General features: G+C 47.6%; 1 protein-coding gene across 18 annotated transcripts in view; it reads left to right on the top strand.

Moving 5' to 3' along the window:
- The window catches only part of LOC147456139 (uncharacterized), a 187,461-nt gene that overhangs the window by 9,302 nt on the left and 151,057 nt on the right, over positions 1–27,102 (top strand). For 11 of the 18 annotated variants that reach the window (XM_086514706.1, XM_086514698.1, XM_086514705.1 and 8 more), the window contains 2 exons: positions 15,975–16,308; positions 16,684–16,776. In XM_086514706.1, coding sequence (XP_086370832.1) covers positions 16,693–16,776 — 84 coding nt within the window. In that variant the 5' untranslated portion in view covers positions 15,975–16,308; positions 16,684–16,692. The remainder of the gene's footprint in view (positions 1–15,974; positions 16,309–16,683; positions 16,777–27,102) is intronic. The other 7 variants (XM_086514707.1, XM_086514701.1, XM_086514699.1 and 4 more) reach the window with 2 other exon arrangements.

Raw genomic sequence — 27,102 nt, 5'->3', positions numbered from 1 at the left:
TGTACAACCAAACGCTCCTCAACGACTACCTCGTCACTCCCCCCGCAAATAACCTAAAAAGGTCCGGGCCATTAGCTCAGAGGACTGTACAACCAAACGCTCCCCAGATCGCAGTCTGCTTCGCTTGGAGGTTCAAGCATACAACCAAACGCTCCCCAGGCATCTGCCTACGTCGTTCGGAGGTTTTCTAGCATACAACGGAACGCTCCCCAAGCATCGGCTTGCGTCGCTCCGAGGTTTTCAAACATACAACAAAACGCTCCCCAGGCATCGGCCCGTGTCGTTCCGAGGTTCAAACAATAACAAAACAATATTTCTCACTTCTCCACTCGAGAGTCAAACAATTCAAATTGGCACCAAAACAGGTTCAAAACAGATACCATCCATTTCAAACAAATTCCAAACAGGATCACCAAACAAGATTAAACAGAACTCAAACTTAAAAAGCAATCTCGACATCAGTCGAGCTCGAAAAGTTGACTGACTTTCCATCTTGAAACCTGCACCAAAAACTAGAGTTAGGTTCATTCCATAAGGTCGTAGCTGAGCACAGCATGGTCCATTAGCTCTTGGACGACAGTGTTTCTTTGGCGGCGATGGTAGTCCCAAGAGATAGCAATCACATCGAACCTCCAAGGTTATCAACTCGAGAAGAGACATCTATTGAGAGATGTCGAGAAATTTCAAGATATAATCTGCTAGGGTTTCCATGGCAAGCATTTCAGAATAACCCACTCTGCCAGAAGTTGCACTCCGAAGGAAGATGTCAGAAACCATATAACTTCGGGCATTTTTTTTTTCCCCTTGAAAGCTTGCCAAGTACTTGGAGTATGCTGCTTGGTAGCTGTAGACATCAACATTTGCATGGCACTGCCTCTGAGAAAAACAGTGACTCGAAACAAATCTTTGATCCTTCTCTTGTAAGTTATCTTAATGGCTTATGCCCTGTAAGACATGAGTGGTGAAGACGGGGGCACGCCCGATGTGCGATGAAGTAAGGGTGGGAGTGGCTAATAAGTCCAGGTTGCTGAGCGAAGATACCTCAAATAAAGTCTCTCGTTTGCTCTGTCTGCTCTTTTGTGGGACCGGTATTTTTTCAAAAAAGCACACGCTGATGCTCTGATACCACTGTCACAAGACGGGCACCACGTGCCAATAGAAAAGAGCAAACTGAACAGACTTTTAGCACTTCAATAACAATTGAACTGAAAGAGAGAGACGACACGCGACGCGAAGTGTCGGAATTCCACCCCAGAGAGTATTGGCCCCAAACCTTGGCGCCCCTTTCGGTATTTCTTTATATTGCATCAACATAGTACAATCCGGTACTCTAGGCTCTGCACCTTGTCCAGGAAGCATGCCAGAGAATGAGCCCTAACCTCATATTTAAAGGCCCTTGGCTTGAAAAGCAGTTACAGTTAAAAACCTTGAAAACTCAAAAGTTTCTGGTCCAAAAACAATGCCAAAAGCTGCCAGCGTAATTTATGGAAATCCGTACAGCTTGCCACGTCATCAACCAGCGCAAAACGTGGAAATCTCCCTGTTGCCCTTAGGGTTAGGGTTAGGGTTTCTGCAGTTTTAGGGTTTTTGGCAGCAGAATTAGGGTTTTCAGGTTTTAGGGTTAGGGTTTTTGCTCTTGGGCAACCACGTCATCACTATGTGACACTTCTTGTGTTACTTGTTCTTCTTAGGGTTTAGGCCCCTCGGCCGGAATCTGTAAGTTGGCTCCCTTCTTTAGGCTTTGACACGTCATCAATTTGTTACAGTGGGGGGTACTATGGTGTTGTCAATAGCATGCCCAACAACGTTTCGAAACGCTAATGCTAGGGCTTGTTGCAACCACGACAACATGTAAAGGGCGGGGAGGAGGTAAGTGGCACCGTCAATTCCAGCGTTTTAAAACGCTGTCAGAGAAGGTAGAAGGAGAGGAGCGCTGCCAGCAAGGGAGAGGATCTTCAGAGGTTCTCTTCAAGGTGTCGCCTTGCTCCACCAAGGCTCTGATACCATGTCAGTCGACGATGCGGAAGCGTAGAGACCAAGGGGAGAAAGCACGGGAGAGAGAGAGAGAGAACGAGAGAAAGTCTCCTGAACCAACCAACCTTGGCAAAGAAAACTGATAAATGTACAATGGGGGCAAAGGGTCACATATATACCCACCTTAGTAAATTGCCTTGCCTAGACTTTGACAAATAAGTAAAACAAATACCTAAAAGCCAAAATAAATAATGGGATCACTTTGGGTAGTTCACTTGAAATGCCATAAACTCCAACATGGACAGCCGTCGCAACTGCCTCTGCCCATAGAGACTTTGGCAAGTCTCGATGCTCAAGCATGGTCTGTGCCATTTAAACCACTGTTCTATTCTTCCGCCCACAACTCCATTCTCTGAAGGTGAGCAAGCTCTCGCTTGATACCATGGTCCTCACATAAGTGAAAAAAAGCATTGGAAGTAAACTCCCCACCTTTGTCCGATCGAATAGTCTTCAACACTTGATTGCTTTCCTTCTCCACAAGAGAACGCTAATTCTTGAAGAGGCCAAATGTCTCGTGCTTGTGTTGTAGAAACTATACCCAAGTAAAGCAATTGAAATCATCCACCAATAACATCAAATAAAGAGCCTTGCCGAGGGAAGGGGTCTGCATAGGTCCACAAAGGTCGGTGTGAACCAACTCCAAAATGGCAATGGCTCTGCGTGTGGCAAGCCTCTGAATAGATTCTCGATGTTGCTTCCCACGAATGAAAGTAATGTATTTCCCTTACTTACTCCCAACATCTGCTAATGCTTGTAAGCATCTCACGAAAAGCAAGCCGAAGAGCATCATTATTCAAATGACCAAATTTGTAATGCCAAAGTTCACTTGTGGGTATCTGTGTCCTGAAGAAAGAGCATGGAGCCTGTAGAGTCCGTTCTCCATCGATCCCCCTTTGACCTTTGCCAAATTGCAGATCCCGAATAGACACCGAGTCCTTTGTAAAGATCACCTCCATGCCAAGCTCGCACACCTCGTGCACAGACATGAGATGAATCCCCAGCTTTGGAGCATAAAGTACCTTGGAGGTATGCATACCCATTCTGCCGTCGGGAATGAGCTCCATGGAACCCTTGCTGTGAATAGGAATTTCAAATTTGTCGCCAGTATCACAGTGTCGTCCCATGTTGGACAAAAAGATCCTTTGAAGGTGTCATGTGCCGTGAGGCACCACTGTCAAGAATCCAATAACGATCATCTTGACCCGCAAGAGTCATTGTAGCCTCCGATGTCCCTGGAGAGTCTGTCGAGGGGAGAATCTCCAAATGAACAAAGGCCGTTGATGACTGCACCAGTGCCTTCGATGAAGTCGAAGCCTCTCCAAGCCGCTTTGGACACTTCCTCCAATAATGGCCCTTCTCACCGCAACTGTTGCAATGCCGATTTGCCTTCAAGGCTTCATGCTCGGCATCACTCTTCTTGTCTTTGGTGTTGTTTCTTACCCTTATGCTTCTTGTTGTTGTTGGAAGAACTGGTCAAAGCTTCGGAGCCTGACTTTTTCCCTGTATTGAACCGCTCCTCTTGGTCCAATACCATTCGAACAATCTCGTCCCAAGAGATATTATTTAGCCGGCCACTCGTAATCAAGGAAGAATAGAAGTTAGTGTACCAAGGAGGCAATTGGGCCAAGAGCTGGATGATGTCCTTTGAATAAATAAGCTTTCCCATATGAAGTATCTCTTGCCAAACCTCCTGCATCTTGTTGATGTGATCCCGCATGGAAGAGTGCTTCGCATCCAAGGTCCTCAACTGCACCTCGAGGGCTGTTCGTTTCATTGGAGAGAGTCGATTATAAAGGGAAGAAAGCCGATCCCAAATCAACTTTGCATCTTTCATCAATCGTATATGGCTAATAACTAATGGTGTATTGTTGAGGATAATGAAAGACCGGATCCGAGCATTGACACGCTTCCATAACTTCCGCCAGGTCCTTTGGCTTTTGAAAGTTGCTTGAGACAAACCCTCCAAGCTCGTAAGAGTCAAAGACCGCCATCATGGTAGCTTTCCAAATGGCATAGCTGTCTCCATTTAATTGCCGATCCAAGGGATGTCAAAGTCGATGATGTGGAAGCGTAGAAACCAGAGAGAGAGAGAGAGAGAGAGAGAGAGAGAGAGAGAGAGAGAGAGAGAGAGAGAGAGAGAGAGAGAGTCTCTTGAACCAATCAACCTTCGCAATGAATAACTGAATGTGTATACAATGGAGGCAAGGGTTGCTTATATAGCAACCTCAATAAATTGCCCTACCCAGACTTCGACAAATAATTAAATTCAATACCTAAAAGCCAAAAGGAATAATGGGATCACATTGGACAGTTCACTTGAGATGCCAAAACTCTAACACCCTCTCTGCAGCTCATAGTGGACATCAATAGTGAGACCAAGTCGATGAAGAAGCTATCATAACACCTCAACAACAATGGTAATGCTGGATACACCTGTGAATAGCTACCCTCAACTTTGTACCTAAGAATGCCAACTTGAGCATCGATTGCCTTTTTAGAAACTTTGAATTACAGACTACACTACGTCCAAGAATCCCCGTTCGTGAACAGTGGACACATCACGTCCGAAATATAATACTCCTAGATAATAAATTATGGAACACACCCTGTCTATAATCTGACCAACAACAATGGATTGGTGCACTCATCCTCCATAGTGTTTTAGATATGTCTGATTGGTTCCCTGCCAGATGCATGTGCCTTGAACTCCAACCTACGGGTCTAAACAGCGATAACCTGAATTTCAACACAAGGGTCCAAATTAATTATAGGGAGCACTGTTTGCCCCTCTCTGCCACTCACAAGCCTCTCGTTGGCTGAAGCTAGTGGTGGCAATTTCCCTTTGACTAGAAATTTGATGTTGAGGCCATTGTGGCCGCCGCCACATGTGCCATGCTGATTTCCTTTGTCAAATCTTTATTACTGTAATCTATGTCTAGCTTGCCTTTGTCTTTGTCTATCTGTGAATTGTTGCTTTTGCCTTTGGCTTCAAACTCCGAGCCAAACAAAGCGTTGTGTCACATTCATAACAAGAGTTGTCAGACCTCGTGGGTACCGAGGCAACTAACTGAGTATTGGTACTGCAATCCTTGTCAAGCTTGCCTGTGCTTGTGTCCTCTAACAAACTCGTCCATTTGCTTTTGGCTTCACAATCTCGAGCCAAACAATTTGCCGGTTTCCTTCAGAACTTTGTCAATGCATAGGCCGCTAACTAGATGGTGGGTCTACTATCCATAGCCACTTGTTGGTTTTGGTCAATGTCGCCGACGTTCGAGCAAGGGGGGGGCCATGATGAAGCTGCAAGATCTGGAACTCCGCGAAGCCTTCTCGCACTTTAAGGATGGCCGCACGAACCAAGCCGATAAATGAACTCCAAACTGTTCCCTTCGTTCGCAATTCCCAAGCTGCTCCGCACCCTCTGCTATCCCTCTCTTCAACTCCAAAGTTGCTCGCCTCTTCGTCTCCCAAACCACTCCCATAGTGTGTCTGCTCCGATGCACCTTTCTTGGGCTTTGGGTCACCAAAGCAAGGGGCCGACTCAGCCCACAACGTTTAAAAACGTTGGCTCCAAAAAAGGGGAGGGGGGTTAAATGAGGTGTCGTCACCTACAGCCCACAACGTTCCAAAACGCTGGGCGTTAGTAGGAAGAAGACGTTGTCAAGGGTGCTGGCGGTGAGAGCTTCTCGTGCGAGTGTTTGAGAATGCAATCGGTTGGGGGGCAGCAGTGCTGTCAGCAGGGGAAAAAACGCTCGTGGGCGGCAACATTTCAAAACGCTGGAGGGCACAGGTAGGCAGCGATGGGTAGCATTTTTGGCAGTGACAAGGGTGGGATTTGGGATGGGCGGCGACGAGGGGGTTCGAATCTTCTTCTCCAAGCTGCTCTTCTTCCACCAAGGCTCTTCAAGCACGACACCACTCTGACACCATGTCAAAGTCCATGATGGGGAAGCTGAGAGAGAGAGAGAGAGAGAGAGAGAGAGAGAGAGAGAGAGAGAGAGAGAGAGAGAGAGAGAACCAATCAACCTTGGCAATGAATAATTGATTGTGTATACAATGGAGGCAACAGGTTGCTTATATAGCAACCTCACTAAATTGCCCTACCCAGACTTTGACAAATAAGTAAAATCAATACCTAAAAGCCAAAAGGAATAATGCGATCACATTGGATAGTTCACTTGAGATGCCAAAACTCTAATAAGGGAAAGATAGGGAGTGTAGGTATCTTGATTGGTTGATCACCTACACCGGAATAGAACTGGGACCAATCTTCCTATTCCTCGTTGATGGTGGTCTCACTGCTGCCGATCTCATTCTCATGATGTACTTCGTCACCACGGGCTGAATTGGTTTCAAAATCATCACTCCTCTCCATTGCGTTGGAGAATTTAGGCATGGGATAAGGCTAGGTCGAGGTAGCAGTTAAAAGTTGAGAATCTGCCCACTGCAGCCGAAATCAGCCCCAAAAGAGTGAAAAATGCAGAAAAAACAGCAAACTGTCTCTTTCCATCGTGAAAAAATGAGCACCACAAACTCGCACAATTCACCGATCCGATTTGAGAGCACGCCATGGCTCTGATACCATGTCAAAGGTGCAACAGAAAAGGGTGAATCGAGTGATGAACTTGTCTGCAACCGTGAGCAAACCACCTCTTTGTACCGGGCAGCCAATAGATCTCGTATCTATCACGATGAATCTCCTCGCTGTCAAGGTCCTAGCGTGTACCGCCAGATCGCTGAGCAGGAACGCTAGTAGGAGAGAGATCGATGATGGTGACAAAAGCTAGAGAGAGGATGTGGTTGCAGACTCACAAAATGCTAGCAGTGCTAAAAACGTGCGCGCGCGTGAGAGTGAGAGAGAGAGAGAGAGAGAGAGAGAGAGAGAGAGAGAGAGAGAGAGAGAGAGAGAGAGAGGAGAGCCCAAACGCTAGATCTGTGCATTGAATCAACATGCCAAAAGTGCGAGGGAGGGGGGGGGGGGGGGGGGGGGGGGTGCCTATATAGGCAAATTGTAAGTTTGCCCTACCTCAGCTAGAAAACCCCATGATCCCATAACTTGCCTGAAATGCTAATAAAATATGTAAAACTCACTGAAAGTGACCTAGGACATATATTTAGTAGCGCAAGTGCAAAAGACTCGAGACTTTGACCATAAACAACCCTCACTCTCTAATCTACTCCTGGGAATATTGGAGCTACCACCGGATAGGAATCTGAACTCTAACAATTATAACGTAACTTTGCAATCACAATTTTGTTTTGAGTACTACTCCGAGGAAAGCCCGAGACGAAGATATTCAAGCATTCATTTTCTAGGAGTAAATCACAAATCATTGAAACCAGCATCGAAACCAAAATCAAGCAATCTCAAATTGGCACAGATTCAAAACAGATAAAATCCATTTCAAACAAATTCCCAACGGGATTTTGAAACCAATTTCTCAAGCAAAATTTCGAACGATGGTTCTGCTCATTGGAACAGAGTGGATATCCCGCTCCATGCTCTCAAATGCTTCCAATGCATGTTCCTGGCTCCCATCACTTGTTATCTGCACACAAATAACAAGAGCTGCATTAATTTTACACATGCTAAAATTTCCTGCAAAAACCCTAATTTTTCAAAACTTGTCAGAATTAAAATCGGCTTGCGTCAATGCGTAGGACTCGTCGAGAAGATCAACTTTGACTTCTGTTGCATATCCAAATTTTCAATTGTTGATGAGATTTTTAGAGGCCTCTTCAACATAGAAAAGGGTAAAAAAAGCATGTTTTTTGTGCTTTTTAGGGCAAAAACGAACTCCTCCTCCTCTTCATCCCACCCCATAGCTTCCATCTGTAGGTTCATGTAGGTCTGGTTTCTCTCAAGAAAAGGGATTTTTAAAAATAGATTCTCGAATTGCCATCTTGCTTTGTTTGCTCTTGATGGATCCGTATGCTTTCAGAAAAGCATACGCTTGAAGTTCTAATACCACTCTAAAGGGATGACACCACGTGCCAACGAAAAGGAATAAACTGAACAGACTTTAGACGCTTCATAACAATTGAACTGAAAGAGAAACATGTCACACGAGACATGGAGGGGCGGAGTTCCACTCCAACAGTGCACTGGCCCAAACTGTGGTGCCCCTTTCAGTATTTCTTTAAATTGCTTCCGGGATGGCATTACGTGCCAACGGAAAAGAATAGACTGAACAAACTTTAGACGCTCCATAACAACTGAATTGAAAGAGAGACACGCCACACGATACATGGAGGGGCGGAGCTCCACCGCAATAGTGCAGTGCCCCCAAACTGTGGCGCCCCTTTCGATATTTCTTTATATTGCTTCAACTTAGTACAACACTAGCAGCACAACTCTTCATCTCTACACGTGGGAAGGATGCTAGAGAGCGAGCCTGAAGCTCATATTTAAAGGCCCTTGGGCATCAAAAACAGTCTACATAAAAAGCTTCAAGTCCAAAAGCACGTGGTCCCAGTGCACTGCCTATTGTATAGGGGTGAGCTACACCACTTCCCAGCAAAAAGGGCAACCAATCAAGGTTTACAGAAGACATGGAGGTGTCTTTCATGTTTAAAGTACATTGCAAATATTGAGATGACAGTACTCTGCTTGAGAATCATTCGTAGATGTGAAGTGTAAGTCCATATAATCTGTCTCCGTGTCAGCAGGATTGGCTGTGTGATTCCAAAGACAGAGGGACCATGTTGCAGGCTCAGACACTCCAAGCGAGAAATCAATAGGAACACACGAACAGAAACTGCAGAATCACTGAACTTTACAAGGTGGAAAGGTACGTAGTGTATGGCATGGTTCAGGTACAAACGGAACGTACTTTCGTATTGAACCACATTTTAGGTACGTAATAGGTACGTACCATTTGTAAAAAAATCATATTCTATTGAAATTCAGTTCACAGACCTTTCAAAATTTAGACTCATAAACAAATTAACATTACAATGTTAAAAATGAACATATTGGACATAAAACTCAAATGACTCAAGCCTCAATGATAAATCATAAAACCAAGTTCAACTACAAGCATAATGTCTATGGAATTAGCCACAAGTGGACACTATATGCGCCATACAAATTGAATCAAAACAATGAAACACAATTAAAGTCTGCTGCTCTCAAGCACGCACATAGGTGGCATGCCTACAGCCTCAAAAGTCTGTGTGAGATGCCGAAGATGAATTGTCGGAAGAGAGCATGCCCCCATCATCAAGGACATTGCCCTCTTTATCAAACTCTGGCTCAACAACAATGGCATCTGGTACAAGCACCTCTGCACCGCTAGCCTCCTGAGAGGCATCAACAATCTTGATGTGGATAGGATGGACAACTTCATTTGCTTGCATGCGAAAGGAGCGAACAGGAAGCTTCCCCTTGCGAACACTCTCTTGTCTCACAGTGTCTGGATCTGGAAGCGTCGGGCGTAGAGAAATGGTGAGAGCTCGTGCGCGTGATCTAATCACACGACAATCCACACTCTCAAGCTCTCTATGCAGCTCTCTGAGAACCGCCTCCTGCTCGTCTCTAATCTGCCGGTCCACCTCCTCTGGTCTAGGATCATCTACCATCTTGAGCCATGTCACGTCCACCTGTTGAAAAGTAAAATAAATGGCAGTGAACAAAAAAGTTATAATAATATGCTTGTTGAAAGTTGAGTCCAAAGTCACCAACGCCTAAATCATTACCTCTTTGGGTTGCCCCAAAGATTGATAACTCCACACGAGCCTCATGTTAGCTCTGCAATACACCAACTTCTCCAACTGAGAAGTACTAAGGCGATTTCAAATCTTCGTGTGTATGAGAGAGTAAGAGCTCCAATTGCGCTCACATGCTCTAGCCGAGCAATCCTGCACACGGAATTAAGTAAGTGCAAGTTCTGATTGCGAGATAATATAAAGATGAAAAAGTATAATAAATTCTTGCTTGAGAAAGAACACGAAGAGCAAGGCGTGAGAGGTTAGGAAGACCAACTCTCCCATAAGAGTGCCACCACGTCAAAGGAAACTTTGTGGCTTCCTTCCTCGAGGCAACTGCCCTCGTAAAAGAAGCGCCGATGCCGTTCATGTAGTTGGTGAACTCTCTGTCTATCTGAAGCTGGTCATCCTCTGAAAACATGAGCCCAACATACTCAGAATGTTTTGTGCTGAGAAAGGTATCACTCTATAGCTCTGGCGACCTGTAGAGAGGATGAAGGGTGGCGGCCATCGCATGGATGGGACGGCTCATGAAAGTCCATCGTCTCTCCACACACTCCAATATATCGGATTGGCTGAAAATTGAGCTGAGCATAACAATTAGAGTCTACACTCAATACAACCATGATTAGTGATAGATATTAGATATTAGTCAACAGAGAGCATTTGGAGATATGGTCTTTCATACGCAAAAATAGATGATAGACTAGACCGAAGGTCGATCCCTCCATATCTGTAAGTCAAAGGAGGACGTACAGGGGCCGGAGTGCCATTGAAAGAGCATGCACTTCCTGCCAAAAACTCTCATCAAGGATTCGCCTTTGCAGGTGTTTTGTAGGCTCCTCCTGGAATTAGACATGTCTCGTCATTTTGGATCAGCATGTGCCGGAACCTTGCTGGGAAGCGGTCGTGATTATGATGTTAGAAGAGGATGATCTCTCCTCCTCTGAACTGCTAGATGGCCTCCCATGCCTCCTAGACTTTTTCACAAATTTGCTTTTCTTGCTTTTGCTCCACTTCTTCCGCCTTTTCTTATCCTCATTGGAACTAGGGGACAATGAATTGTCGGAACTCTCTGAAGGTGAAGAAAAATCTGGGTCATTCTCGAAACGAACACACTTCTTGGATCTACTCGCCATCTCGAAAGTCGACTTCCGGTCCAAGTAACGTGGGAAATCCGCCGTTTTCCTCCTCTTCCGAGAGTGCTTCAAGACTTTCATTATTTGGTTCATATGCTTGTCAAGAGCTCTATCCAGCTCTTTCTGCGAGTACAGTTTCTGCTTTTCCAGTACTCGGCTTGTCCCTCAACTTTCTTCCCGACTTGAGAGGAGAATTAATGGCCACACGCCATCTCGAGGGAATCTCATCATCGGGGTATTCTTTAGGTGTTTCGCAAATTTCGGGTTTGTGGAGTACTTGATCAATCTTTTCCCACACGTGTCAACTTGCAGTTGACGTTTGTACTCCGCTCTAGCAAACTTCCCCACCGAAAATTTACCTTAATCTTCGTTGTTTTCTTTAGTTCCCACGTCTGGTTTCAACTTCTCTTCGCCTCCCTATTGAGAGGTGCTATCTTTGTCAAATTCTCCAGGAGAACCCATGTGTGCTCTTGGGTTCTTTATGGTTTATGCCCCTTAAGACAGAGCGATGACGACAGGAGCGCGTCCAATGCGCGATGGACTAAGGGTGGGAGTGCCTATTTAGTCCGAGGCAGGGAATCGAAGATTCTTTGACAAACAAAATCTTGATTGCTTTGTGTGCTCTTGAAGGACCAGTATGCTTTAGAGAAGCACACGACTGAAGCTCTGATACCATTGGTACAGGCTCGAACACTCCAAGAGAAAAATCAATAGCAACACACGAACAGAAGCTGCAGAATAGAGAGAGAGAGAGAGAGAGAGAGAGAGAGAGAGAGAGAGAGAGAGAGAGAGAGAGAGAGAGAGAGAGAGAGAGAGAGAGAGAGAGATGAAATGAAATGTTATATTAACGTCTTCAAAAGGCCAGAATGACCTATGAGACCAAACTGATACAAAAGTGGTGAATCTGTTACAATGTCTGGGTACCTTAGTACTAAAGTACTAAGTGTGACAAGTGTGAAAGTGTGAAAATAAATGTGAAAAACTAAATACAAAGTATTAAATAAACTTCTTAGGAGCATTCTAGGTGTCTGGCTAGAATGCTTCTAATCCTTTGTTGTAGTCTCCTCCGGTGAAGTGTGCTTTTGCATCTTGGTTGTGGTCGTCTTGATTTCCTAAGCTCAGTCGCTCTGTCAATTAGGGTGCCTTTGGTATGAATGTGGGTACTCCTTTGTGCTGGCTGTTGGCCTCTTGCTTCTCCTTCCACTCCTGCTTCTCTCGATCCGAAGAAATCTGTGATCTGCCTCTGAGGCTGTAGTGCTCTTTGTCTTCTCATTAGATTATCCCTGTGCCAATGTAGTTCTAGTAGGTACAAGCCTAAGCATCTTTGATCTTGGTATTGCATGATTCTATCTAGAGGTCCAAAGCCTTCTTTAAAGAGGCAATGAAAACGCCCCCGTATCTCATAGTATACTGTGCAGTGGCATATATAGTGTAATTCTGTCTCCGGCTCCATTCCGCATAACTTGCAAATTCTGCTCTCAGGTGGGATTCCCCTAAATCTGCCAAATTCAATTTCCAACTGGTGTGAGGATGTACGAATCTGACCAATAGCACATCTCAAACCATGAGACAGGTGGGTATCCATGTAACTCGGGCGAATCAAAAATCCATCTTCAGATAGTTGTAGGAAGTTTTCTTTCTAGTCGGCCATCTTCGAGCCCAATTCTTGTGTAGGGTCTACCCATGTCCTCTTAGTATCCAACTATATAAGATCCTGTCGGATGATTTTATTATCTCCGTTCGTGTAATTGCCAGTGATGGAGCCTCAAGAGAGTATTGGAAGGGGGGTAATCTTTCCATACTGAACCCGTGTCTCTGAAACCACGAGGACAGTTGTGCATACCAGCATGATGTATCCCCTTTCATTGCTAATTGTCGAGAGGATTCGAGGGCCAGTCTAGTATATCGGCAATTATTTGTATCCCACAAACCATGTATAAAGGACACTGATCTGGTAAGAGCTTCAATTTCTATCGGAGGGGCCACTAGTTCCGCTCGGGTAATCGCGTGTGGTACGGAGGCCTTGGCTCTAATCATTCGGGAAATCATAGATACCAAAGGTCTCTCCATTGACTTCCAATTATCCTGATCCACATATGGTCCCCCCCATAAAGCATAGCCAAAGCCACCACAGTATCAAAGAGCCAAAGTTTTGTTCGTGGTTCCTGAAACTGCACTTGTGAACACATCCTCTCCAACCCTCCCAAGGCCGCAGAGGCTCTGGATAATCTAGCATCCGCTGCTTTCTTAAGAGTGAACTTTGGTCCTGCAAATACCACCCCAAGGTATGTCTATGCATCTGTGTACTCTACTGTATCCTGGCCATATGCAAATGTAGGTGCCGATCTCCTAACCCACTGCGGTGTGGTGTTAAAACACCATAACTTTGGTTTTACCCAAGTTTACCTACAGTCCACTGTCCTCCGCGAATTTATGTAATGCATCTAGCTGCCTCTGCATTCCATCTGGTGATTCTACTATCAATACAATATCATCTGCATACAACAACAAAGGGATCCATGACCCTGCAAGTTGAGCCCCTCTGTCACCCTCTCTATCAATGTAATCTGATACCTCATCTATGTACATACCAAATAAAGTAGGGGACAGTGGGCATCCCTGCTTTACTCCAACGGTGGAATGAACAATGTCGGAATCCCCTTCTGGAGTACGTACATAACCAGTTACTGACCCGTATAAGGCCATGATCCCCCAAATAATCTCTTTGGGGACCCCTAACTCTTGCATCTTGCGCATCAATCTGGCCCTTGGTACTGTATCAAAAGCTTTCCGAAAATCCACAAAGCAACAATACATCCTTCTCCCGCTTGCTCTTCCTTCCTCAATAATGGCTCTGAGCGTAAGAATATGATCTAAAGTGGAATAACCCCTTCTGAATCCAGCTTGTCCTGTTGCTCTTATGCCCTCATTCTCTGCCCATCTACTCAATTTTTGTTCAAGAATGGATGCGTACAGTCGGGTCAAAGTGTGACCTACCATAATGGTACGGTAGTTCCCGGGTATCATAGGATCCCCTGACTTGAAAATAGGTACGATAGTAGATAATTTCCAAGATTCAGGTAATCCTTCACACATGACCCGATTTAACAGACGAGCAAGGACTTATGAAAGTAGATCCCTGGCATGGATCAGATGTTCTGCTACTAAACCATCATGATCATATGCTCTTCTTGTCTTCATCTTATCAATGGCTTTTTCCACCATTTCCGTAGTAAAGAAAGTACTAGTAGCAGGGCATGGCTCTAGCGGATCTGGTAATGGAGGCTGTCCAGATACCATATATAATGATGTTACATATTGACCCCAGATCTCAGGAGAAGTAATCGTCGGAGGCGGTGAGTGCTCTTGAAATAAGCGCCATGCCTCATGTGAGTCCTGACTCAAGAAGAGCTGATATAAATCCTTCTCCAGTTTGGCTAAAAATGCCCTTTTCTTGCGACGTACTATACGCCGAAGAGAAATCCGAGACTGCTTATATATGGTGATCCCAAGTGTAAGATATACGAATGAAATGAAATGAAATGTTATATTAACGTCTTCAAAAGGCCAAAATGACCTATGAGACCAATCTGTTACAAAATGGTGAATCTAATACCGTGTCTGGGTACAAAAGAACTAGATACTACTACTAGAATCCATCCTCATCTGCACTTTGGATAACGAGAGAGTATGGCTCGAATCCTCTGCTGTAGTCTCCGTCGATGCTGAGTAGCCCCTAGACACGGCACGGCGGATTTTTGCGCCAGAAGCATTGGCCCCAAAGACTGGCTCCCCTTTCAGTATTTCTTTATTATTATGCTGGCTCTTTGCTCTGAGACTGTATGCCCAGATGCTGTGCAATGTGAGGCCCTAGGGGCTCTTATAAATAGTACAAGGGTTGCCCAAAAGCAAAGCCCCAAAAGCTCTCTTCCCAAAGCACTAAACCCCAAAAGCACCTGCTCCCAAAAGCTAGCGCTGAAATCTACCCAAACAGCCAGCACTTTTTGTGGAAATCCGTACACGCTGCATGTGGCAGAGCCAGCGCAATTCGCGTACGATAGCTATCGTGTCAACATCCGTACAGTAGGCCACGTCAGTATGTCAGCACATTTTATGGAAATATGCCTCCAAGTTCAAGCTTTTGAGTTTTTAGGGTTAGGCCGCTCGGCCCGTGGTTGGAAGTTCTTCTAGATTCAGTTCTTCGGTTTCTCTTGTCCACTCGGCCATTTTTCTTCCAGATGGGCATGCCATATAATCACTTTGTGATAGGCCAAGCTATAGAGGTGCCCCCCCCGCTCTGGCCTCTTTCTTTCAATGTCCTTGAAATCTGTCATGCTTTTTTGGAGAATCATGAATTTGTGTTGAATCACGAAGGGACAAGTGAGCTGAGCTCTAAAAAGCCATTATTGAGAGAGACTTGATGACAATATAGACATACCCATGGAGCATATTATGTTCAACAAAGAACAAGAGAGTTAATGCATACAAAGTCAAAATAACATTGGCCTTATCAAGCTGTGGCCCGCATGATCTGGAATCCATTTTTTTGTTGTAATCAGCAAGCTTGAGCGTCGAGTCTGGAATCATTTTATTCCACACACCCATGTCTTCAGCACGAACGATTTTGACACCATACTCACGATCACTATCTTGCGTTTGTAGCGGAGTATCTAAACCAAGATTTAGTGATATGCCTCATATCTCCATCCTTTGCAAAATATGATTTCTTCTTTTTGTAGTTCTAGGTTTTTTTGAGTGTGTTCCTGGAAATGTGCGTTGGGTGTTTAATTTTGCCTCTATTTCATTACTTGTAGAGAGAAACGCGAGGCTCATGCTCCTTTTCCAATTGACATTGAAATTGAGTTTTTGGTAAACTTAGATGAGTTTTATACAAGTTGGCTTCTCCCATGTATGTTGAATGTGTCTTTTGTTTGATTCTTTTTTAAGTAGTAGTTCTTCTTTCTAAAAAGAGAAAATTAAACGGGAATTTCTATTAGTTAATAGGAGTTCGAATTCTTTTCTTCTGTAAGCTAATGTGTGTCTGTTGATTGTGCATTTTGTGCAATTGTTCTAATCTTTGTCTGACTTTTATTGCAGTTTGTAAGTTCATATACTTTGACCTCGTGAAGTATAATTTTTGAGGGGAGGCCGCGAGTCAACTTGAGATCTGGGGAGTCATTCTGGAGCTCTTCTTAGGATCCGACCTGAGGGTTTCAACTTTCCTTCCCTCGTCACTATATGGCATAGGGATTTTAAGGGAGATCTACAGTTCCCATTAACCACTGCAATTTACAAGAAATTCAGCTAGATCAGTATCCTGTTCTTTAGCAAAGGTGTTAGAACAAGAAAGCTGCCTTTTTAAAGCCTACCGCACACTCCATTGGATCCAAGCCTTCTGTTCAAGACTCGGAGTCACAGGAATGTGTGGTGTGTGAGTACTCTTTTGATATTATCTCATCTCCACATTTAAAGGCTATTTGTATAAGACGAGATTTTTTCCTTGCATAATCTTCTAGTAACACCCTGCTCTAACATAGAAAAGACTTTGGCACTCAGAAAGCAAAGCTCAATCCAAATTCATTATTATATTCCAACTATATCAGGTGTCACAGCTTGTGCGTGTAATTTTTGAAGCCCATTTATCAGTCAAGAAATCTTACCAAGGTTGATTTGACTCCGTTTGTTTCCTTATCTTTTTAGAATTGTTTGGGCTGTTAGCTTGCAACATAAATTCATATCTTAGAGAGCGTGTTTTCTTGATGATTTTATTGGAGCGAGCCATGTTTGATTGGTTGATGCACTTCAGGTGTTAACAATGGTTGGAAGCTCACCCCGAATGCTGCTCCCCAGCCGATCAATTCCCAGTTCCTTTTTTCCACGAGCATTAACGCGCGTCCAGGTAGGCTTTCATCAACAGACAAGTCTATTAATGGTTGTCTTTTACTTGTGCTTATGTTGTTTGATACACGTGCTGAGAGGCAAATATTGAATCAGCATTAGCGCTACCAAGATCTAAAATTGGATTCACATGAATACTGAACAGACTTTTGCATCCAAATATGCATTTCCCTTCCACATTCCTTTAAATGATGTCTGTGTGGTTGACTTTACGACCAGTGAGCAGTGATGGAACAAGACAAGATCATTGTGCCTAGCCTTTGTCTGTAAAACCTTCATGGTCAATGAAGTCAAAAAAAGGCTACAAGAGGCGGAATTTTAACCTTGGCATCTTTCACCGAATGCAACTATCCAATCTTTTGAAGAGGACATCCTACTATATCCGATGAACCAGAGGAACTTTCACCTCGTAGGACTAGTCTAAGGTTATCTACCTAGGGCTCTCGTCCCCGGCAGTGGCGCCATTGTTGTCGGGCAAATTCGCTGCTCACAGTTGCTAGCAAAGTGAGAACTAAGCCAACAAACAAGATGTCAACCAAGGACGGAGCTTGACCCCTAGGTGCATAAAAACAAATAGATGGGTGTCAATCACCTACTCGACCTTCTAAAAACAATCACTAACAAGGAAACCCAACTCAAAGCACACTATGTATGCGTGCAAGTTATCGTATCTACGATGGCTACACTCTCCGAAACAAGACCTAACATTATCCAATCATCGATGCTCTAACCACTTACCTCTGCCATACTTAATCCTTATATAGAAGGCTCATAAGAAATCCTTTAGATGGATTGCCAAGCCATTTTCCACTTTGTCAGAAGGCTTTCTTTGCAAGGAGCAGTTTGAAATTCTGAAAGAAAATGAAGATTTGGACAATCTTGTCCACAGGCTGAAGAAGGAGAATCAGGAATTAAAATTGCAGGCGAATGCCCTTCAAAGACAATCACCCTGCGCTCGCTGAAGCTCCTGCGCCTCACCCTGCTGCCCCCCCCCTCCGCCCTCGCCCTCCCCTCTCAATCTCGCCCTCCCCCCCCCTCTCAGTCTCGCCTCGCCCTTGCCCTCGCCCCTGCTCCCCTTTCTCACCCTCGCGGATTGTGGCCCTCGCCCTTGTCGGTTCAGCCCGCACCTTTGCCAGGCCTCGGATTTTACTAGTTTTCCATCCTCAGAGCTTGAGGGCTTCTTGGGTTCCGGGGGATAGCAGCTCCAAGGTTCGTGGGACTCGGAAGCTGAAGTGTTTTTATTTTTCCCGCCCTCCTTGCCATCGACTTCGCCTCTTCCGCCTCGCCTTGGTTCTACCGCGCCCTCACCGTCTCCCTCGCCATCCACCTCATTTCGAGCTTCAGACTCTGATGGAGGAGTCCGCCGCCCCACCTCAGAGGGACTCGGGCGCAGCCCCCTCGACCGACTCCGAGACTTTCTCCGTCAGGCTTCTTCTTTCGCCAGAAGAAGAAGCGAGCCTCTCAACAGAGATTGAGCGCCTTCAGGCTGTCTCGGTGGTCTGCAAGATTGTTGGCACTCCCCCCAGCAGAGGGGAAATCGAGATCTTCTTCAAGCCCGCTTCCTCGCCGACGCAGGCAAGATCTTGGATGTCCAGCTTCTTGGACGTGGTCCATATCAGATTGAGTTTGAGACAGAGCAGAGTGTGGCTCATGTGATAGCTATGACATTCGTGGAGCTCGGGCCTTTTTCTGCCCTTGGTTTCACGGCTTCGACCCAGCAGTAGGGGTTGAGCGCGAGGAGCGCCTGTTTCCGATCACAGTTTGCTTCCCAGGGCTTAGACGTGAGTTTCGTACTACCTTGCTTCAGATTGGTGCTCTGTTTGGCTCGGTTCTGGAGAGAGGCACCACAACAGCTTCGATTGTGGCGAGGGCTGCAGGCCTCCCATCGGTTCGGGTGCTGGTCTGAGATGTTTCCCGCCTCCCCTCGGAGGTTATTCTGCCATGTCTGAGAGGGGGAGGCACTTTCACCCAGCGGGTGGAGTACTCGGGCCTCCCGAACCAGTGCTTTATTTGCCGGCAGGTTGGCCATCTGGCCAAAGCTTGCCCTAGGCGTCGCACTCTCCCACAGCCGCAGCAGCAGAGGACCCCTCCTACAGCTCAACCAGAGCAACCTAGCGAGCCTAAGCAGCAGTAGGATCCAGATCCGGCCCCGGCTCCGGCAGCAGCTGGTAGCTCAGAGTGGCAGTAGGCCCGTCGTAGGGGGGGCGACAGCATCCAACAGCCCCTCAACAGGACCGCCCCCAACAGCAGGGGGGCGACAGCTGTAGCAGCATCAGCATCAGCAGCGGGTTCCCACGAGGAACCGTTTTGATCCTCTTCAGCGGGAGGAGAGTGGGGCAGCCGCCTCCTCAGAGCCTTCAGCCGCGCCGCCTCCTCCTCCCTCGCCTTCCCCTCCTCCCCCCTGCTCCTCTTCACCCCCACCTCTTGCCCCGCCCTCACCTCCTCCCCCTCCTACAGTAGAGTTCCCTCTGCTGCCTCCCCCCCCTTCTGTCTCCCCGCCCTCCGCTCCTCCCCCCCCCTTCCTCGCCTCCTCGCCAGCCTCTTTCATCCTCCTCTCCCTCCAGGTAGCATCTTCCTCCCCCTCCTCTTGTTCCTTCGGTGCCGTGGCACTCTCCTGCAGCTCGTCGTTCCCTGGGAGTTGATTTTGCGCGGGGCACAGTGCGGAGGCCTCCCCTCCAGATTCAGGTTTCACCGCTCTCGGCCATCTCGGGGGGCCTCTTGGTCTTTGATATCCATCACCGTGGCGCTAGTTTCGGCTACTCTTTCACTTGGCACTTCGGGGCTAGCGAGGCGCATGCTCCGGCGGAGATGAGAGTACACGTTATCATGCTCTTGGCACGGGGCCCGGACGCTTATGATTCGGAAGTTGGCTTCTCTTTCCCTCTCTGTGGCGACAACGGCCAGGAGTGGACTGCGGCCTCGGGTGATCGTTTTCTGCAGACTCAGGTTATTGAGTTCTCTCATCATGTCAGCGTTCTTGAGATCATGGATTTACTCCCACGGCTTTGGGATTTGGCCCACTTCCAGACTGCTTCAGCTAGGGACTCCCATGGGGTCTGCCACTTGGTCGTGAGGATCGTGGCTAACCTCCAGCAGGTTCCTAGCTACATGTACATCCATGAGGATGGCCTGACGGAGGTTACAGCACTTGAGGCAGCTCGCTGGCATTGGTCTCTGATTCAAGGGTCATTCTCCACTGGACTCTCTCAGCCTCATAGTCGCTCGGATGCGGATTACTCCCCGTCCAAGCCATTGGCGAAGGCGCGCCATCTTATGGCTGCTGCAGCGTCAGCTTTATTCGCCAAGTCCCCATGAGAGTTGTCTCATTGAATGTCCAGGGGCTTGGGGGGCCACACTTTATGCGGTACCGTGGTCGTCTGCGCCAGGAGTTACAGCGATGCTTGATCGGGGGCATTATTGACATTCTTATGCTGCAGGAGTATCATTTATGTGAGAGCCGCATTCGGCGGCGTGGCCAGGTTACTGGGCAGTTGATATGAGACTTATTGGTCATCCGGTTTCGGCCCGATGGGCGGACGTGAAGGGGTATGCATGACTATTGCGGAGCCGTGGCAGTTTGCCATTGTGGATCATGGTGTCATTGTGCCAGGACGGGCTCAGTGGTTGACTATGCGTTTTCATGGTGCGATTGTTGGGATGCTCAACCTGTATGCTCCAAATCAGGCCTCAGCTAGGGCTGATTTTTGGACGCAGGTATGTGATGGTTTACCAGAGGTTGAGCACTGGTGCGTGGGAGGGGGCTTCAATATGATTGAGGATCCCTCCGACAGAGTGGGCGGCAGTCAGACCACAGTGCATGGCAGTGAGTTGGCTGCCTGGGAGCGGTTATGTATGCGGTTGAGGATGACAGATGTATGGCACCATGAGGCCTTTGTCCATGCCCAGGGCAGTTTGACTTTCTCGAGATCGGATCGTCGCCAGGATGGGTCCAATCTCTCGCGGATCGATAGATTCTATGTAGGAGATTGGTTGGGTGAGCGGGGGGGGGGGGCTCTATCGGCATTTTGGCAGGCTCTTCATTCTCAGATCATGCGCCTCTTAGCTTATTGTTGGAGGACCAGGCCCGGCTAGGGGGCAAGCAGCTTCGTATTCCAGAGCATGTACTTCTAGATGAGGGATTGGCAGAGGAGGTTGAGCGGATTTGGGAGACGGCTTTGGAGTCGGAGGGGGATGCTGCCTCCCAGTGTGCAGCAGGTATCTGGGAGCTCAGCCGCTTTATGCATGAGACTGCGCTTGCCCGGTTGGGCGAGCTGAGAGAGCAGGTGGCTCGCTTGGGCTGCAGTTTGGCTGCACTTCAGCGGCTTCAGGAGAGGCAGCCAGAGGGTGAGTGGCTTGAGGGTCAGATGAGTCAAGCCAGGCAGGAGGTCAGAGAGGCTGAGGAGCGGAGACAGGATTTTTTCTTCCATCGTCCGGCGTCCCAGTGGACCCAGCTTGGGGATAGGATGACTGGAGAGTTCTTTTCGATCACAGGCCCTAGACATTCTAGAGCAGGGGTCAGACAGCTTCAGCGGCCGGATGGGTCTTTAGCAGTTGAGGCTGAGGAGGTGAGAGACATTGTGACAGATTTTTACAGAGATTTGGTCTCAGCAGAGGCTCCCTCAGATTATAGAGATGCTTGCAGAGAGACTGTTTGGGTGCATGTACGGCAGAGAGTCACAGAGCATATGCGTACTTTCTTGGCACGGCCACTGTCAGAGGATGAGCTTACGGAGGCTTTGAGGGCCCTTTCCCGCAGCAGCTGCCTGGGGGAGGATGGCTTGACTTCTAGCTTTTTTCTGAGGTATTGGGAGCTCCTAGGGCCGGGACTAGGCAGAGGTTTCCAGCATGTGCTTGATACTGGCAGCATGCCTTTGAGTTTCTCAGAGGGGTTGATCTTTCTCATTCCCAACGGGGAAGGGGTGTTTGATGATATTCGGCAGTGGAGGCCTATTACGATCCTCAACACTATTTACAAAGTCTTGGCCAAGGCTTTGAGTTTGAGGATCCAGCCATTTCTGGGGAGCTGATTCATGCTACACAGACAGGCTTTGTCAAGGAGCGCAGTATCCTTGACAATGTCTTCACTTTATGGGAGGCCACGGCATTGGCTCGATTGCTTGGTGAGGACTTGGTGGTGCTCCTTCTAGACTTTGAGAAGGCGTATGATCGGGTAGACTGGGGTTTTCTGGAGGGCACCATGCTTCGGATGGGTTTGAGCCTCAGTGGATCAGAGGTGTGTCAGCAATGTACAGCACAGCGCACAGTCATGTGCTGATTGCAAAGGGGCCGGGGACCTCGTTTTGCTTTGACCAGATCTGTTCGCCAGGGATGCCCCTTGGCCCCTTTCCTCTTCCTTTTCTTCGCGGAGGCTATGAGCATGTTTTTGGCTTCTCAGGAAGTGGGATTGAGAGGATTGCAGTTACCGATTAGGGGAGAGGATTTATTGGATTCAGAGTTTGCTGATGACACAGGGCTTTATCTGCATGGCCAGGAGGCCAATCTTACCAGGGCAGAGCATGCATTGCAGACTTTTTGTGGGGCCTCTAGAGCTCTGATCAATTGGCGCAAGACTGTAGCCTTTTGGATCAGTAGCTCAGACACTCCTCAGTGGAGGCCAGACCCGGGCTTCAGATGGATTCCTCCTGGCACAGCAGTGCACTATTTGGGGTGTCAGGTTGGCCTTGATTTGACGCCAGAGCAGCAGATTGCACCCCTCCTCCTGAGTATTCGGAGGAAGCTTTTGTATTGGAGCACTGCTCGGTTATCTTTAGTAGGCAGGGTGGTGGTGGCCAATCAGGTGCTGTTGGCTACGATGTGGTACATCACCTCTTGCTGGATTTTCTTGAGTTCTTGTATTAGCCAGGTTCAGCGGCTGATCAGGAATTTCCTTTGGTCTGGGCGTGATGGTCAGTCCGCTCGGGCCAAAGTAGCGTGGTCAGTCATCACTTTTCCGTTATCACAGGGCGGGTTGGGCATCATTGATCCTATGCATCAGAGCAGGGCGCTTCTCGGGAAGCTGGTGTTTAGAGGGCTGCTTCCAGGCGCTGAGCCTTGGAAGGAGCTGCTACTTCGGAGATTACACGGTCGTGCGCCCCCCACTGGTGGACCTTGGCCCGGAGAGGTTCGGTGGATTTTCACGGAGATGCAGAGGAGTGGGTTTCATCGCGGTTGAGAGGAGCGGTTTGCAGCGAGCATTCTCAAAGCTTGGGAGTTGCTCCGTCCTGGTTTGTCTCAGCAGGAGCCCACTTGCATGGAGGAGCGTCTGCGCCAGCCTCTCATTTGGAACCCCAGCCTTCGCACGGAGCAGGGACACGTGCTCGGGAATCGTTCTCATGTGGCTTGGGGTTCCATGGCAGCAGGCCTGGCTCGCAGTTATGGAGATTGGCTTCATTTTGAGAGCCTTCCGGAGGAGGCTCAGGTGGAGCGTTTGAGTCATATTCGGGGGGCACAGAGCATGCGACAGGATATTCAGGAGGCTCTACCAGCGGCATGGCAGGACCCTTTTGAGCCTCAGGCACCAGTTTGGATGGGGGCCTTCACTCACCTGGAGATTCTGATAGCTGTACGAGCCTGCACGGCATCAGGTCGTTGCTTATTCTTTAAGGTCCAGGCGGAGGGCAGGCTCTTTCGGACTGTGGCTGAGTCGCCATTGGTGGCAGAGTGTTTTTCAGCGGATCCGGGTGGTAGCCACAGCTGCCTGGAAATGGCTTATTGACCCAGACCCGGTCGAGATTGATGATGACTGGAGGATTTGGGCTTATGGAGTGCGGCCTTTGGCGAGGCTGCAGTGGGACCCAGGAGAGTGGTTGTGGCATGATCCTTTTGCTTCTCTAGATTCCCCCGGCATCCCATTCTTTCAGTACACAGTTAGAGTGGGTAGGCATATTCTCACAGCTGGCGGCACTAGGGGCTTACCCCGGATTTTCTTACAGACTTTTGGTCGTGGCTGTGGGCCTGCAGGCAGGCTCGCAGGATCACCACCTTTCAGTGGCTGATTGCTCACAGGGGGGCAGCAGTGGGATCCTGGCCTTATCTACAGCGGCCACCCGGCGACATGCCCGTGTTGTGGTCATCAGATTGAGACTCAGAGACATTGCTTATGGGATTGCCTGTAGGCACAGCAGATATGGCTCAGAGTCCTCAGGATTTTGGTTCCCATGACTCCAGCGGGGATTTTCTCTTGGGGGACGGTGGCGTGGTCGACTTCTTCTGGCCCAGCTATGGGCTATGAGACGGAGGAGAGCAGCCAGGTGATCCGCTTCATTTTTGGCCAGCCTCGTCTGCAGCTTGCACCAGATCTCTCTTTGATGCCATGGACGCAGGAGCGTGATTTTCGCTGGGAGCTCTTGAGCAGCATCACTTTATGGTTTGTATGGAGAGCCAGATGCCACCGGATCTTTGAGGGGCACCTGGAGCCGCCGGCCGTGACTGTTATAGCTATCTGGCAGGAGATTATCCACACCCTCAGATGCCAGTTCGATTGCATGCAGGGATCCTCTGATAGGGCGGAGTGACGACGCGAGGCCTTCCATCACACATGGGGGGCAGGCCCCTTCTACTCTCGACAGAGAGGCGGAGTTTCTTGGCACTACAGGCCCCTAGTGTGGCTTTTACCCCCTCCTATTGTATGAGATTGCTCTAGGTTTGCCATCACAGTTGTATCAGTAGTGCTGGGAGAGTCTCCTATGCCTACCATGTATAGTACCCTTTCGACGGAGTCTGTTGTAGCCCATGGGGCGTCTTTTGTGATTAACTAATGGAAGGATCTTTTGTGGAAAAAAAAAAAAAAAAACAACTGCAGGTGAATGAGTTGAAAGGAGAGTTGGAAGTAAAAGAAACTTTGATGTTTCAGACCCTTGCAAGAGAGTCATCAGAATCAGAAATTCAGGACATAGAAACTCAGAAAACTGTGGAGAATGTTGCAGATCAAGAGATCTGAGTTTCTGATTGTGCGTGGTAGAGCAGCAAGGTTTGTGCCATAGATGGGATTTTACCAAGGAATGGAGCCAGAGGTCTTCCATATGTGCAAGAACAATTCTGCTATGCACAATCCGTTGATAGATAGGCCCTAGCATAGAAGACTGCGACTACAACTCCCTCTGCACATTGCTTACTTGACCGCTGATATGGGCACAACCTTGTAACCACCTCAACATGCACTGGAAATGCAAAGGTGAAGAATCTCCTCTGGGTGGACAATAGAGCTGAGCATGAGAAGCCTCAAGGGAGCAAGATGAAGCTGCCATGAAGAGATCGGCCTGTAATGAACCGCCCTGAGGGAGAAAGGACTGACTACCATCGAATGTGCTCCGGGATGAAAGCATCCCCTTGCAAGGGGGTCTCCTCTGTGGTGGAGATACACTCAACCATCACTGCCCGTTGATCAAGAGCCTGCTCCCATAATGCAAGGAGAGAGGTGCAGCCCCCAAATGCTAGGGCTGCCACCTGCTCTTGGCTGGTCTAACAAGTGCCCAAAAACACTGGGCCCTCAAGGGGCCTGAGATCTATACCCAACACCCTCCCCCTACTCACGCCTAAATAACCCTCTAGGGAAGCTGCTCGACCCACATCCAGCTCCATGTAACAGACTTATCGGCAATGTAGTTAGCAATCGCATCTAGATCCAGTCGGGACCTCATAGATGCCCTGCCCGATTGACTAACCCCTATTGCAACCATGTCTATTTGAGATCATTTAGACCAAAATGCTACAGTCATTTCGTCTATCAGTTCCTGCACTTAAAAACAAGTCAAGAACAAATCAGTTTCATATTCCGGAATTTCATTTCATAAAGTCATACAACAGAATACTGTCAGCTCTCAGTATCCCTGAAGCTCAAAGAGACATCAGTGACTCTAGTATTATAAAAATTCGAGGCATCTGTTGACAAAGGAGCGGAGTAACTCCCTTCTTGTGCATCCCACTGCACTAGATCTGCGGCCAAGCTGAATTCTGGGTTCCATTTGGAGTAGACTGTGCTAAACCAAAAGCTTCGAGGTAAAGTTTCACAATGTGAGGAGTATCTGCTAGGTCCTCCTCCTCCATCCACTTCGCATCCAATGCAGGGTAGTTCTTGAACTTAACAAAGAACCGCCTTCTTACTTTACCCTTATTCTTTGTGTCCTTATGTGCTAAAATCTGTTCAGGAACAAGGATCTCCTCGTTTTCCTCCACTTCGGGGTTGCTCATCAGGCTCCCCATCTTTGGGTACATCACCTTTCAAAGGTTTCAAGGGACTCACATGAAATGCATTGTAAATCCTCCAAGTGTCAGGCAGTTTCAGTCGGAAGGAGACATCATTGATCTTTTCGGAGATCTGGAAAGGTCCGTAGTATCTCATACTAAGCTTTGGAAAAAGCCTCTCCTTTCCCTTTTTCTTTCTCAGGCGTGTCTTCTCAAAACGTAAGAGCACCCAATCATCCTCCTTCAATTTCAAATCGCGACTATGGCGATCTGCTGCCTTTTTCTGTCGTTCTTGAGATTTCTGTAAAGCCTTGCAGACTTTGGCAATAGCCGTATCTAAGTCGCGCGTGTATTCATCCGCTTCAAAAATCTTATCTTTCGTGCTTAGGAAGGGTGGAACCTTCGCAGCACCTTCAACAATCTCAAATGGTGCCTTCCTCTTCGAAGAGTGTATCGTGTTGTTGTAGGCAAATTCCACCAATAGATACTTTTTCCATTGAGTCTCCTGATCCGAGATATAAGACTTCAATAAATCTAAAACCATTGAATTTGCAATCTTAGATTGCCCGTCAGTCTGCGGGTGGAAAGATGACGAGAACTGCAACCGCGTGCCAATGTTCTCCCAAATTGCCTTCCAAAACAAACTCATAAATCTGGGGTCCCTGTCGGAGACAATCGTCTTAGGCATGCCATGTAATCTGAAAATCTGGGCCACAAACAGTCTCGCTAAGTGATCCGGCTTGACTGTTTTCTTCACTGGAATGAAATGAGCCTGCTTGCTAAATCTGTCAATAACAGTCCAGATACCATCATGACCACTTTGTGTTCTCGAGAGATCAAAAATGAAATCCATTGCAATACTTTCCCAAGGGCGGGTGGGTATGTGCTTTATGCCTGTCAAACTTGACCTTCTGGGGTGACCCGTAAAAGGCGGACAGTGGCATTCAGTCATAACCTTTTCCCTCAACGGTTGTGTAACGCACGACATGGTTTTCCTCATTAAGTAGCCATCCCGAATGGAATATCCCGCTACTGTCTCCCCATCTCGGATCCGTATGAAAATGTCTACAAAATCCGGATCTGTTGTATACTGATCGACCATATCCTCGAAGCTCCTACGATGTATCGCAGAAATAGCCAGAAC

The sequence above is a fragment of the Adiantum capillus-veneris genome, chromosome 6 (genome assembly GCF_014529385.1).
Source record: "Adiantum capillus-veneris isolate H3 chromosome 6, ASM1452938v2, whole genome shotgun sequence".
Lineage (NCBI taxonomy): Eukaryota > Viridiplantae > Streptophyta > Polypodiopsida > Polypodiales > Pteridaceae > Adiantum > Adiantum capillus-veneris.
The sequence above is the reverse complement of the archived record's forward strand: the minus strand, read 5'-3'. Positions and strand labels throughout refer to the sequence as shown.